The 13618-nt window shown below is 43.0% G+C and overlaps 1 protein-coding gene across 5 annotated transcripts in view; it reads left to right on the top strand.

Annotated features, from left to right (window-relative positions):
- Positions 1–13618, top strand: part of TARBP1 (TAR (HIV-1) RNA binding protein 1) — a 90533-nt gene that overhangs the window by 51397 nt on the left and 25518 nt on the right. For all 5 annotated transcript variants that reach the window (XR_009252106.1, XM_058696184.1, XM_058696185.1 and 2 more), the window contains 3 exons: positions 836–956; positions 8115–8225; positions 11879–12028. Coding sequence is in view for 4 of the 5 variants with exons in the window: in XM_058696184.1 (XP_058552167.1) it covers positions 836–956; positions 8115–8225; positions 11879–12028 (382 nt within the window). In the remaining variant the exon portion in view is untranslated. The remainder of the gene's footprint in view (positions 1–835; positions 957–8114; positions 8226–11878; positions 12029–13618) is intronic.

Below are 13618 nucleotides of genomic sequence, written 5' to 3'. Positions count from 1 at the left end.
ATTTTTTTTCACATAATTTTCAAAAATGTGTGTTTAGATGTTCATAAAAAATGCACAAATGATAATTGCATATAGGTATCACAGTGTTAATTATTCCAAAAGTTATAGCTGTTTTTTAAATCACTTGCCACTCTTATACTTAGTACATTTTTCATTGTTAATTGTTTAACTGATTTTTTTGTTTTCTTGGCTGGTTGAAAGTAGCAATAAAAGTGAAATTTTTTATTTGATGGTTTCAAAATACTTTGGTCTCTACTAGACGAATGTTTTCTTGTTAAAGTGACATTTGCCAACGTTATAACAGCTCTAATGAGCTTTGGAAACATGTATTGACATTGTCACTTAACTGATCTTCCCACATGTGGATACTGAACATACAGGTTGCTCAGAGCGTGCACTGCTCCCGAGTTTGCCCAGCACTCGGAGAACGTGCATACACTGTGTGCACAGTAAAGACAAGTGATCGGGTGTTTGATGTGCGTTCATGGCCCCCAGCAAACAGGTGTCCGTGGTCGTCTTTAAGGAACCATTTCATGAGCTGTGATCTGTTCTGTCCACAGAGATCTGACTGACCCAGGATGGGTGGTGTGTGCACTGTTTTACCAGAAGTCCGGGTGAATTTGTGCTCATTCGGACCTTCAGTACAGGCTCTCTTTTTGATATATCCATTTGTCATCTTGCATTATCCTAAACTACAAAAAAGCATTGTCATCAAGTACGGAGCTCCTTAATTTTAGAAATCTTTGGAAGGTTTTGATATTTTGAAACGAATACGTGACCTATTTTTCTGTTTTGAAAATGTATTAACATAGTTTGTCATTTTACGTTTTTTTAGTACTAAGAGAGAAGACCATTATGTGAGAATTTGTGCTGTCAAATTCCTGTGTTTATTAGATGGCTCAAATATGTCTCATAAGTTGTTTGTGGAAGATCTTGCAATCAAGCTATTAGATAAAGTAAATATGCCTTATTTTATACTTTAAATCTTTGTTCTTGATAGCTAACTATGTCAACACGGTAGTTTTCTGAATATTTTTTATCAAGAAAAAAATACGTTTTTAGTTAAATATTAGCGATTGTCCAATTGTTTGGTTTTAGAGAAGAAGATTTTCCCTGTACTGTCTACACTTTGCTCAGTGTATTTCCTAGTACCAGTCAAAAGCGGTTATGTTTAGAGTCATATATCCATACATTGCTTTATATAAGAAATGGAATAAAAAGGTAAAAAATTTAGGAAGTGGCGTGATTTGAAGAACTGATTTTTTTTTGTTGTTTGCCAAATCATTTATAAATCTAGGAAGAAGATAAAAGGAGTAAAGTTAAATCTAATGCTCTCTTCTGAATTTGAGGCTGAGATAGATGGAGTCCCGGTCTGCTTTGTCACCTCTGGGCCAAGCTGGGTTATAACTGATGGCCATAGCACCCACTTAAGCCACTTGTACTGAAATAACAGTGTTCCTCATGCATTTATGTTCTGCAGATAGCAGATCAGCGTCAGGTACAATCTAGGAAGTGGGGTTTTTTTAATGTAAAAATTCCCTTCTTTGCACTGTTGGAGTCTGTGGGCATGTCACTGAGGAAATAGTGTTTTACTGGTTTCCTGAAGGATGAGTAGACTTTAGAGTTGCAGGATACTCCGTCAGATAGAACACACAGATGTATCATAGTGAACACTGATACGTGATATGAGATATAAGAGTGTTTCAAAGAAAAGCAGAATAAGGACAAGGGACAGCTATTTGGAGGGTCAGAGAGGGCCTCTCTGATAGGTGACATTGGACGGAACTCTGGGTGCATTGTCAGTGAGGCTGGAGGACTCCGGGAGAGGCTGGTGTCCCCAGGCCACATGAGGGAAGTGCTGGCTGGAGGCGTGGAGGGACACGAGGATGCCCGTCGTCCGTGGGATTCGGCAAGAAGGCCGTCGTTGGCCGCCTCTCCAAAGACCTTTGACTGGGATGGTGAGAATAAGAAGCCTCGATGGAAGGGCTGAGAAGAAAATGGTTGTGGAGCCAGTGGAGATGAGCAGAGGCACTCTTGAGTTCGCTCTGATGAGAGGGGGTAACGGGATGGTGTCTGGAGGAGGGCGTGGGTCAGGGGTTGTTTGTATGTTGAAGGAAATGATCGGGGTGGGGGGCGGGCGGATGATAGTAGTGGAGAGGCCAGGGTGGTCACACAGGTGAAGTCCTCGAGTAGCCACTTCACATCCACCAGGCTGGCTCTTAGAAGGTTCCCGTTGGTGGACCTTGAAGTCGTTGTCCTAGGTGAAAAGAAGCCCATCATAAAGGGCCACATACCGTGCGATTCCATTTATATGAAGTGTCCAGGATGGGGAAAACTGTAGGGACAGAATAGATGAGTGGCTGCAGGGTCAGGGTGAGAGATCGGGAAGTGAATGCTAATGGGCACAGGACTTCTCTTCAGAGTGATGAGAATGTTCTGGAATAAACAGTGGTGATGGTTGCACAGCTTTGTGAATACACACAAACCCACTGAATTGGACACTTTAAAATGGTGATTTTTATGGCACACGAACTATATTTTTAAAAAAATCCTTGAATAGTCTAGTCTGTTGGCCCTAATGTCCAACAGAAGGATTAGCTTTATTTAAGAGCTGGAAAAGTAAAGACAAAAAAGTTATGTTAGACACTTGCTCAGGCCCAGGAGTTGTTTTTCAAAGGTGAAGAAAACTGAGCAGAGCAAATAATACATGAAAAAGGTAATTTGAAAATAAAAAATGAAAGAATAATCCTAGAGACAGTGGAAAAGGATCGTACTCAGACCGGGGTGGGCTGGGTAGCTGTAGTCCGGAGGGACACCGCGTCCTCCGAGCTGGGGAACAGAGCAGGGGGGCGGCGCTGAGTCTGTGTGAAAGGAGGGAACGCCTGACGCGCTTGTGTTCTGAGCCAGGAGGCAGGGTCGTTTCTAGAGGGAAGACGCAGAAACACGGTTGGCGTTTGAAAACCGAGGTGAAGGTTGAAGTTGTAGCAAAGATCTCGGTTAGAATTGATACACGGTCGTGGTTAAAGTGCCGGAGCCACAGAGGGTGGAATTCCACACCACCGTGTCACTGCTTAGACAACCGTGTGTCTAACGTGTCATCGTAGGTGACACGCACGTGTGTAGACACGCACATAGTTTCGAGTGCATGGACAGATAGAGTGAACCGGAGCAAGAGGACGTGGTGGCCGCCTGGGCAGATCTTCAAGGGCCGCCTGGCGCCACGGAAGACCTGCTTTGGAAAGAGGCGCCGTGAGTGCGTCGGGCCCCCGCTGCCTGGCTCCAGGCTCACGGCGGCCTGGCCACCCCGTGGGCAAGTGGCTACTGAGCGCCTGGCCTTTGCAGCCCGCTCGCTCTTCTTCTAGTTCTTTAGGCTTTACTGAGGCCTGTGTGGGTAGCTCTCTGCTTACCTTTTACTGGGAACTTGCAAAGATTTTGTCAAAGTAGCTTCCAAAGTGATCAGTTCCTGGCCCAGTTATCAGTGATGGACAGTCTTGTCGGGTCTGACATTCCCCCCAGCACACATCATTTTGAAGCCAATCCCAGACGTGAGTTTCATTTCTAAATATTTCAGTATGTATCTCAAAAAGATGAGAATTCTTTTTTTAGCCACACCCACAATACCATTTTCACACCTGAATTCATAATTCCTTAGTATTATCAAATAATCCAGTCAGTGTTTAAATCTACCTGATTGATTTACATTTTTGTCAGTTTGTTTGAAACATGACCCCAAATAAGGTCCGTTCCTTCGGTTGGTTGAGATGTCTCTAATGTCCTTTAATCTACAGATACCCCTCCTCATTCTTTTTAAACTTGAATGTATTTTTGGCAGAAAGCGGATTGTTTTCATTGTAGAGACTTCCACAAACTGGATTTTGCTGTTTGAATTTCTGTGGTGCCGTTTACGATGTTTTTCTGACCTCTTCATACAAGATGGTATTGAGATCTAGAGCCTTGATCAGATTTAGGTTTGATTTTCCTTTTGGGGGTAGAGGTGGAGCAGAGTGTACATCCATCAGGAAGCTTAAGTATTTGGCTGTCTCTTCTTTTGGGATGTTAGTCATTGATGAATTGTCTCATTCCATTAATTCTTTCAAAATGGTGATACTCTAAATTTTTTTTTTTAACGTTTATTTATTTTTGAGACAGGGAGAGACAGCTCATGAATGGGGGAGGGTCAGAGAGAGGGAGACACAGAATCTGAAGCAGGCTCCAGGCTCTGAGCTGTCAGCACAGAGCCCGACGCGGGGCTCGAACTCACGGACCGTGAGATCATGACCTGAGCCAAAGTCGGCCGCTTAACCGGCTGAGCCACCCAGACGCCCCAAAATGGTGATACTCTATTTATTTTATTCCTTTTTCATTTATTGGCTGAAGTTCCTGTGTACCCAAATATGAAGTATTTAGATACCCTGAGGTATGTTTCCTATAGGAAAGGCAGGATAAACGCTTGCTTTTTTCCTGTTACTTACCAGTTTTCAAAATAATGAATTAAATTAGCTTTCTAGTGTATTCTAGTTTCTTCTAATGGTGATCAGTGATGTTTTTTGTTTTGTTTATTATTATTTTTTTTTTAACCTAAACATATTGATGTGTTTCAGTCCCTTATCCCAATTTCGGTCAGGTGAACGAGAAAATCTGAGAATGTAACTTAGTGTTGGGTATATGACATTTGAGTTGCGTTGGGGCCTCCATGTGAAATTACCCAGTAACAGACAGGAGTATGATTTTTAGGAAAGAGATGGAAGCCATCCTACCTGGTGATAGCTGAAACTTTGAAGACAAGAACGTCTAGGAGGAGGCTAAAAATGGGAATTTAGAAAACACTGACATTTGAAGTATGTTGATAGGAAAAAGAGCCAGAGAAAGATCATGAAAAAGAGGTCTGAGAAAAGAGAACAGAAGCAGAATTAGATGGTGCTGGCCTGGTGTTGCTAGTGTTCTTGACTGATCTCATTTAAAACTCTTGTCTACAGGGGGCGTCTGGGTGGGTCAGTTGGTTAAACGTTGACTTCAGCTCAGGTCATGATCTCAAGGTTCGTGAGTTTAAGCCCTGCATCGTGTTCACTGCTGTCAGCTCAGAGCCCGCTTCAGGTCCTCTGTCCCCCCTCTCTCCGTACCCCTCCCCCTCATGCTTTGTCTCTCTCTCTCTCAAAAATAAACGTTAAAAAAAGAAAAAAACCTCATCTGTAGAAAATTTGGCATAGAAACCTCTATGAATTTGTCCATGATTATAACCTTTAATCTCAGAGCACGAGTTCAGACTCAGAGCCTCTTCTTTTCCACCACAGGCTGTGTCTAGGGGCTGTTACCAGTGGCATCCACCGTAGCTGAGAGCAGGTCGGGCGCCGAGGAGAGAAGCTGGGAGGCATTTCTGAGATTTCGGAAGCCCACTGGGTAGGGCCGGTCTGCAGTAGAGTGAAGGGGTAGCGGTCACGCACAAAACGCAAGAATTGTACTTTTAAAAAACTGATTTGATGAATCTCAGAAGGAAACCCAAAGACCTTTCTTCCTCGCATACGAGAAGATGAAGGCTGGAGACAGAAAGTTGCGTGAGGAAGGTTGAAGGAGGATTGTTGAAGTGGGAAAGATCACATGGTCAGGGTAAAACAACCGGACCGGGTTAAAGGCTTTGGGAAGGTAGGAAAGATTTTAACTTGTTTTTGTGGAAATAGGAATGGGACGAGACTTGAGAAAAGCAAAATGATGGTCGAACACAGTAATTCTTTCTTAATTGGGTGTAGTTGGCATGATGTTAGATTAGCGTCAGGTGTACAACTTTGTGATTGGATAGGTTTCTACGTTATGCTGTGTTCACCACAAGTGTAGCTGTGACCTGTCCTGCTCCATCACTCTTACCATGTCATTGGCTATTCTTATGGTCTGCTTCTTTTTTTTTTTTTTTTTTTTTTTTTTTTTTTAATTTTTCAACGTTTTTTATTTATTTTTGGGACAGAGAGAGACAGAGCATGAACGGGGGAGGGGCAGAGAGAGAGGGAGACACAGAATCGGAAACAGGCTCCAGGCTCTGAGCCATCAGCCCAGAGCCTGACGCGGGGCTCGAACTCACGGACCGCGAGATCGTGACCTGGCTGAAGTCGGACGCTTAACCGACTGCGCCACCCAGGCGCCCCTTATGGTCTGCTTCTTATTCCACAACTTATGCCATAACTGGAAGCCTGTATTTCCCTCTCCCCTTCACCCGTTTCACCAAGCCCCCCACCCCCATTCCCTCTGGGAGCCATCAGTTCTCTGTATTTGGAGTTCTCATTCTGCTGTTTGTTTGTTTGTTTGTTTTGGTTTGTTTTTTTTCGATTCCATTTATGAGTGGAATCATTCTGAAAGTGTGTTCTCTGGACTGGCAGCTTTAATCACCAAGGAACATGTTAGAAATGCAGATTCCAGGGCTCCATCCGCCTTCTGCTGAATCAGAAGCTCTGGGGGTGGGCCAGCAGTCTGTTCGAAGGAGCCCTCAGGGTGATCCTGAAACTCTGTAGACTTGGAGACCACCGGTCTAGTGGCGGTCAGGGCCCAGAATACATGCTTTCGATGAAGTCGGTTGGAGCAGATGATTTTTCTTTTCTTCAGCAGTGCCTGGCAACTTGAAAGTAGGATCAGATTACATAAGACCACTGGGTTGTTTCAAAAGTAGGGAATTTGCAAATGGGTTTGAGGGTATAGTGAAAGAAATTGAATGTGCTCTTGAAGATAGCGTAGAGATTGTTCTTGGGCCCAGGGTGGGTCAGGAGGCGCAAGAAACTAGAGAGATTGACGGACTGGCAGAGAAAAGAAAAGTGTTTTTGAATAAAAGAGTTCATTGAGTGGAACAAGTGAAAGGACAGGAAATTTTGAGCCGAAGAGGGAATGTTAGCACTTCCAAGTGAGGACGGTGACTCCAGTGAGGCCCTGGTGGCAAGTGTACTGGGCCAGTGATGGTCCAGCATGCTGTGTGATCGCCCTAGTGATGGTTCCATTCTTAGCTGCATCCAGGCTGAGTAGGACGTGAAACCTGAATCACCTCTTTCAGAAGAAAACGTCCCCAAAGAAATCATGGCAAGAGAGGAGGCTGTGAGATCTTAAACGTCGTCAGGAGGCATTAAACTCTACGTTAACTTAGCTATTGTCATAAAATTGTGTACATATTGACATGCATAGGATGGGATCAGTGAAGAAAGATCACAGAATTTATCAAGTAGATGAGGATTGTCTACATTCGATGACTGGGTTTGGAGATAGCAGATGACCTACTTTTTCATTGCTAGGACATTTGAAAATGTTCTCACACTTTTTAAAAAAATTTTTTAATGTTTATTCTTGAGAGAGACAGAGTGTGAGCAGGAAAGGGGCAGAGAGAGAGGGGTCTCTGAGCCGTCAGCACAGAGCCCTACACGGGGCTCGAACCCACAAACTGTGAGATTATGACCTGAACTGAAGTCGGACGCTTAACCGACTGAGCCACCCAGGCGCCCCATGAAAATGTTAGCACGCTCTTTATTGCAATCATAACTCAGCAGCTAAGCACTAGTAGTTATAGAACAAAAGTCAGCCTGGCAGTTGGCTGAATTTAGACAGCACGGACCATCACAAGCAAGAAATGGAAGAGTCCCCCTGCTGCCACTGTCTGGTGTCTCCTGAAGGTGTGGACCGCACTGCCCTCCCTTAATGGTGTTCACATCAAATTGCAGATACCATTACCGCAAACTTCCACAGGACACCGAGGCAGCAGCTGAGAAGCGCGTATATTGGTGCATCGTAAAACGTGTCAACTGTCTCCATCTCTCCTCACCCCCGTGACCCCGTATCTCCACATTAAAGTGGCCACAAAGGCACAGACAGATATTTCCAAATACTTTTTGTGCCAACTGCAGTTTTATGATCCCTTTTCTAACTTGAAAAGCAGATAAATCAACAAAAGCAACTAAACTCATGGTGTTGAAGGGAAATCAAGTATTCATAAGAAAGCGTCTTTACTTACCTTCCTTTCTGCCTTCGGGGAGGGGTCATGAGTGCCTCTGCACTGTTGACACCTTTTAAATTTGAAGTTGTCATTGGTTTTGCTCTCACTGATCACAAATTCCGTGGGTAATGTGATCCTTGCCCTCTCCCCACCCCAGGATGAGTTGGTGTCCAAGTCCAGAACCCGATACTATGTGAATTCTCAACAGCACAGAGTGAAGAACCGAATATGGCAGGCACTACTGGTGATTTTCCCCAGGTTTGATCAGGTATAATTTGTATTCCATTGGTACCTTTAAGCATGATGTTTTGATACGGAACAAAAAATAGTAAAAACTGTCATGTGCTGTTTTAATACTGAGAAAGTAATCTTAAAATTTATTCTTCAGTTCTTAAAATTGAAGTTATTCATTTGTTTTGTTATTTTGTTTTTGTTTCTGTTTTTGTTTAGTGGAAAGAATCCTAAGGCAATTAGGCATCGTAGAAATAAATTGGAAACTAGTTTACATGGCACTACTTAATGTTTTTTCTTCTTCTTTTTTTCTTACCTAATGTAAATAACATCGTAACTGTTTAATGTCTGGTGTGCCATTTGATTAGAAAATATAGGTCCGCTCACTTCTCGTTTCCCACAGCTAAGTTACTTTGGAGTGCTGTTGTTTTGGATGAGATAGTCATTTCCCATGGCTGATTTTCCCCCCTTAATTTCATGAATTCTGTGATCATATAAACCAGCTAAAGCAAGGCCAAGATCTTAATCTATTACAACAGTCTTTGTCCAGTTACTTTTCTCTTCCCTGAGGAAGAGTGAATGGAATCTGTCTGATTTCTCCGATCATCTTTGCTTAGGATTCCTGTTAAGAAAATAGATCATTATTGGAAAGTTAGGTATATCTCATGCAATTTTAAAAAGCATTTTTGAATGCAAAAAGTTTTCCTCTGATTTCAGAGTTTCCTGTTCTTCCCTCCTAAGGTCTTTTTTGTTTTGTTTTGTTTTTTTATGTTTATTTATTTTTGAGTGAGAGAGAGACAGAATGCAAGCAGGGGAGGGGCAGAGAGAGAGGGAGACACAGAATCCGAAGCAGGTTCCAGGCTCTGAGCTGTCAACACAGAGCCCGATAATGGGGCTCAAACCCAGGGACCGCGAGATCATGACCTGAGCCGAAGTTGGATGCTTAACCCACTGAGCCACCCAGACACCCCGTCTTCCCTCCTAAAGTCTTTTAAATGTTTCGGAGAGTTTTAAAAACATAGCAAACTCCTTTTTAATACAACTTATGAAGCCTTCTATCTGTGAGAGATAAACACTTAAGTAACTATAAGTACAGAAGTATGTCCAAGTAAATTGTTTGGATAAATGTAAGAGGAAGTGGCTAAAAGTGTCCTTTCTGGGGAGGAATCTTAGCAGATGTGTGGGGGCTGCTGATTTTCATCATAGGCCTCTTCATGTTACTTGATTTTTAAAATACCGTACGTATTATAGTTAAACACTAAAATGCATTTAAAAAGAAACACTAGAAATGTTTGACTAGGTTAACTGAGAATATTTTTTTTGTCTTGGCACAGAAGGGCCCCGAGGACGTGGGGAGTGTTGGGGAGAGGTGGGGGGCACGACAGAGCAGGTGGGCTTGTCAGGAAGAACTCCAGCATGTCTGTGAGGGAGCAGCCACTGCTGAGAATTTTAAATTCTTGTACCTTGTGGTTGCACTTAACTTTCACACCCATCGTGCAAGGCAGGCCACGTGTATTCCCCTGTTGCCCAGCGGGGCCCTGGAGTTCAGGGAGGCGGGTGACCTGCCTGCACGATAACGCGGCGGCTGAATGATGGGGGTGGAATTTCACAGCCGGCTCTACCCGACTCCAAGCCGGATTTTACAGAGCTGTCTCAGGCCCACAAATGAGCTTGTCTGCTCCTCTTCTGCCAATTAGAAATGTTTTGAAGATAGATTCTTCTTTAAAATAAAGAAATATACATCATAAATGTGTTTATATGTTACAGAAGTATGTATGTGTACATATTTTTACCTGCTACTTAGGTATGGTCCCTTACCCAAATGGAAGTGCAATTTTGAAAAGAAGGCTGGGGCGAGCGAGGATGATGTGGGAGCTCAAGGTCTTGGCCAGAAGAACTGGGGAGGCTGTAAGGGCAGGTGATGTGCAGTCCAAAGGGAGAAAGGAGCCCCGGACCTGCTTCTCCTGGGTCTCGTTTACCTCCTGCGGACTCTGGCATCATTCCTTCCTGTTCCAAGTTTTAAGCCCATGACATCTTGATGGATGCTGGTTTGAATCTGAATTCTACCACCTGCCAGGTTTTGAAAAAATATTTAACTTTTCTGAATCTTTTCTTTTCCCTATGAAAATACAGAGCAATAACCTTCCTCATAGACTTTATGTCCAAGCAAATTATAAAGTACCCAGGAAAGTACCTTATCATTATGATTCAGTAAACAGTTTTTAGGTTTGCTGTTTAGAGAGTTGTAGATCTGATAATTACTTAAAATTTTAAGCTGTTTCAGGGTTCCAGTCGGTAAAGCATGCAGCCCTTTTTATTTTTATTTTTTATTTATTTTTTTAAGTTTATTTATTCATTTTGAGAGAGAACACGCATGCAGAGGCAGGGGAGGGTCAGAGAGAAGAGACAGAATCCCAAGCAGGCTCTGTGACATCACCACAGAGCCCAACGCGGGGCTCAAACTGACACCCACCTCTCTGAACTCCAGGGCCCCGCTGGGCAACAGGGGCACACGCGTGGCCTGCCTTGCACGATGGGTGTGAAAGTTAAGTGCAACCACAAGGTACAAGAATTTAAAATTCTCAGCAGTGGCTGCTCCCTCACAGACATGCTGGAGTTCTTCCTGACAAGCCCACCTGCTCTGTTGTGCCCCCCACCTCTCCCCAACACTCCCCTCGTCCTCGGGGCCCTTCTGTGCCAAGACAAAAAAAATATTCTCAGTTAACCTAGTCAAACATTTCTAGTGCTTCTTTTTAAATGCATTTTAGTGTTGAGCTGTAATATGTACAGTATTTTAAACAGGCTCAGACTCCTGTTCCTGTGAGATCCTGACCTGAGCCGAGATCAAGAGTCGGATGTTCAACCAACTGAGCCATCCAGGTGCCCCAACATGTGACTCCTTTTAAATGTTTAGTTATTCATTTTTGAGAGAGAGAAAGAAAGCACAAGCTGTGGAGGGGCAGAGAGAGAGGGACACAGAATCCAAAGCAGGCTCCAGGCTCTGAGCTGTCAGCACAAAGCCTGACGTGGGGCTTGAACCCACGAACTATGAGATGGCCTGAGCCGAAGTCAGACACTTAACTGACTGAGCCACCCAGGCTCCCCAGGCATGCAACTCTTGATCTCAGGGTTGTGAGTTCAAGCCCCCACATTGGGTGTAGAGCTTAATTTAAAAAACAAAAACAAAACCAAAAAAAAACCCTTGAAGTTATTTTTTTTTAATGGTGACTATTTAAGTTCGAATTAATAGCCTTTTTCTTTTAAAATTTTTTTTAATGTTTATTTATTTTTGAAGGAGAGAGAGAGAGAGAGAGCTTGAGCTGGGGAGGGGCAGAGACAGGGGGAGACGCAGAATCTGAAGCAGGCCCCGGGCTCTGAGCTGTCAGCACAGAGCCTGATGCAGGGCTTGAACTCACGAGCTATGAGATCATGACCTGAGCCAAAGTCAGACGCTTAACTGAGCCACCCAGGTGCCCCAATAGCCATTTTGGAAGTTGCTACAAGACTGTATCTTAATTGTTCCCGCCTTGGTCATGCTGTGGTGGCAATCATATTACAGCTCATGAGTGTATCAAATCAACATGATGTACACTTTAAACTTGAGTGTTATGTATCAATTATATCTCAGTAAAATAAAACAGTTAATCACCATAACATAACCATTTAATTTATGAACTTTATTTTTCTCAGAATTTCTTGAATAGAATTATTGACAAGATTTTCCATGCTGGTTTCATCAATAATCAAGCATCCATAAAATATTTTATAGAATGGATTATCATATTGATTCTTCATAAATTTCCTCAGTTTCTTCCGAAGTTCTGGGATTGTTTTTCTTATGTAAGTAAAAGAGATTTTTTCATAATTTTTGAAATTCAAATATTTTGGCTATGCTGGGAGATTTGTTTCATTTTAATAGTTGTGTTTTTGCCTGTCAGTTGTCCTGTGCCTGATGTATTGACTTCCTGTGTTCTGTTTTGCAAAATCTGAATTAAACGAAGAGACAGAGATCCCTGGCATTCCTCCTGAGTTCTTCTGTTCCCACAAAGTAAAGATGGAAAAGGCTTATGTTACTGGGAAGTCAAGAGAAATGGGTGCCTTCTCTATCCTTATTCACCAAGCAATGTCTGTGTTTGTTTTTAGAAATAAGAACAGTGAGGGGTGCCTGGGTGGCTCAGTCAGTTGAGCGTCTGACTTCGGCTCAGGTCACGATCTCACAGTTCCTGAGTTCGAGGCCCATGTTGGGCTCTGTGCTGACAGCTTGGAGCCTGGAGCCTGTTTTGGACTCTGTGTCTCCCTCTCTGTCTCTGCCCCTCCCCCACTCATGCTCTGTCTCTCTCTTTCTCTCTCTCAAAAACAAACAAACATAAAAAAAAAATAAGAACATAGAGGAATTAAATGCAGTCTTTACATTTTAGAAGAGTTTTTTAGTAGGGAAATTCCACACAAGCCAAGTGGAGAGAATGGGAGGGAGCCCCCTCACCAGCTGAGAACAAATATCCGCTGATTTCCATTCTTACTTCACCTCTACCCTCATCCCCCACCCCCACCCCATTCCTCTCAGCCTGACATTTCTTGTATCTTGCAGATCATTTTTAAGGCACGGATAAGTGATAGGGTTTACAATTGCAGTCTCCTGGCAAATAATGAACTCTTTCTAAACATCAGTTCTAAATACTTGCCCTGAATGTTTTTCGTTGGTTCCCCAAAGCAACTTCCTTTTCTTAATACAAATGACCTTGCCTTCTGCTTTGTGTGAAAATGGAGATGACTTTCTTCCTCAACGTATCTTTCTGTCTCTTCCTTTCTGTTTCTTTTTTTTGGGAGGCGGGGGGAGAGACCACATTCATATAACTTTTATTACAGTCCAGTTATAATTGTTCTATTTTATTTATTTATTTATTTATTTATTTATTTATTTATTTATTTAATATGAAATTTATTGTCAAATTGGTTTCCATACAACACCCAGTGCTCATCCCAACAGGTGCCCTCCTCAGTGCCCATCACCCACCCTCCCCTCCCTTCCACCCCCCATCAACCCTCAGTTTGCTCTCAGTTCTTAAGAGTCTCTTATGTTTTGGCTCCCTCTCTCTCTAACCTTTTTTTTTTTTCCTTCCCCTCCCCCATGGGTTTCTGTTAAGTTTCTCAGGATCCGCTTAGAGTGAAAACATATGGTATCTGTTTTTCTCTGTATGACTTATTTCACTTAGCATCACACTCTCCAGTTCCATCCATGTTGCTACAAAAGGCCATATTTCATTCCTTCTCATTGCCACGTAGTACTCCATTGTGTATATAAACCACAACTTCTTTATCCATTCATCAGTTGACATTTAGGCTCTTTCCATAATTTGGCCACTGTTGAAAATGCTGCTATAAACATTGGGGTACAAGTGCCCCTATGCATCAGCACTCCTGGATCCCTTG

Source organism: Neofelis nebulosa, chromosome 13, assembly GCF_028018385.1.
Source record: "Neofelis nebulosa isolate mNeoNeb1 chromosome 13, mNeoNeb1.pri, whole genome shotgun sequence".
NCBI classification, from domain to species: domain Eukaryota; kingdom Metazoa; phylum Chordata; class Mammalia; order Carnivora; family Felidae; genus Neofelis; species Neofelis nebulosa.
Note: the sequence above shows the minus strand (reverse complement) of the source record. Positions and strands in the feature narration are given on the sequence as shown.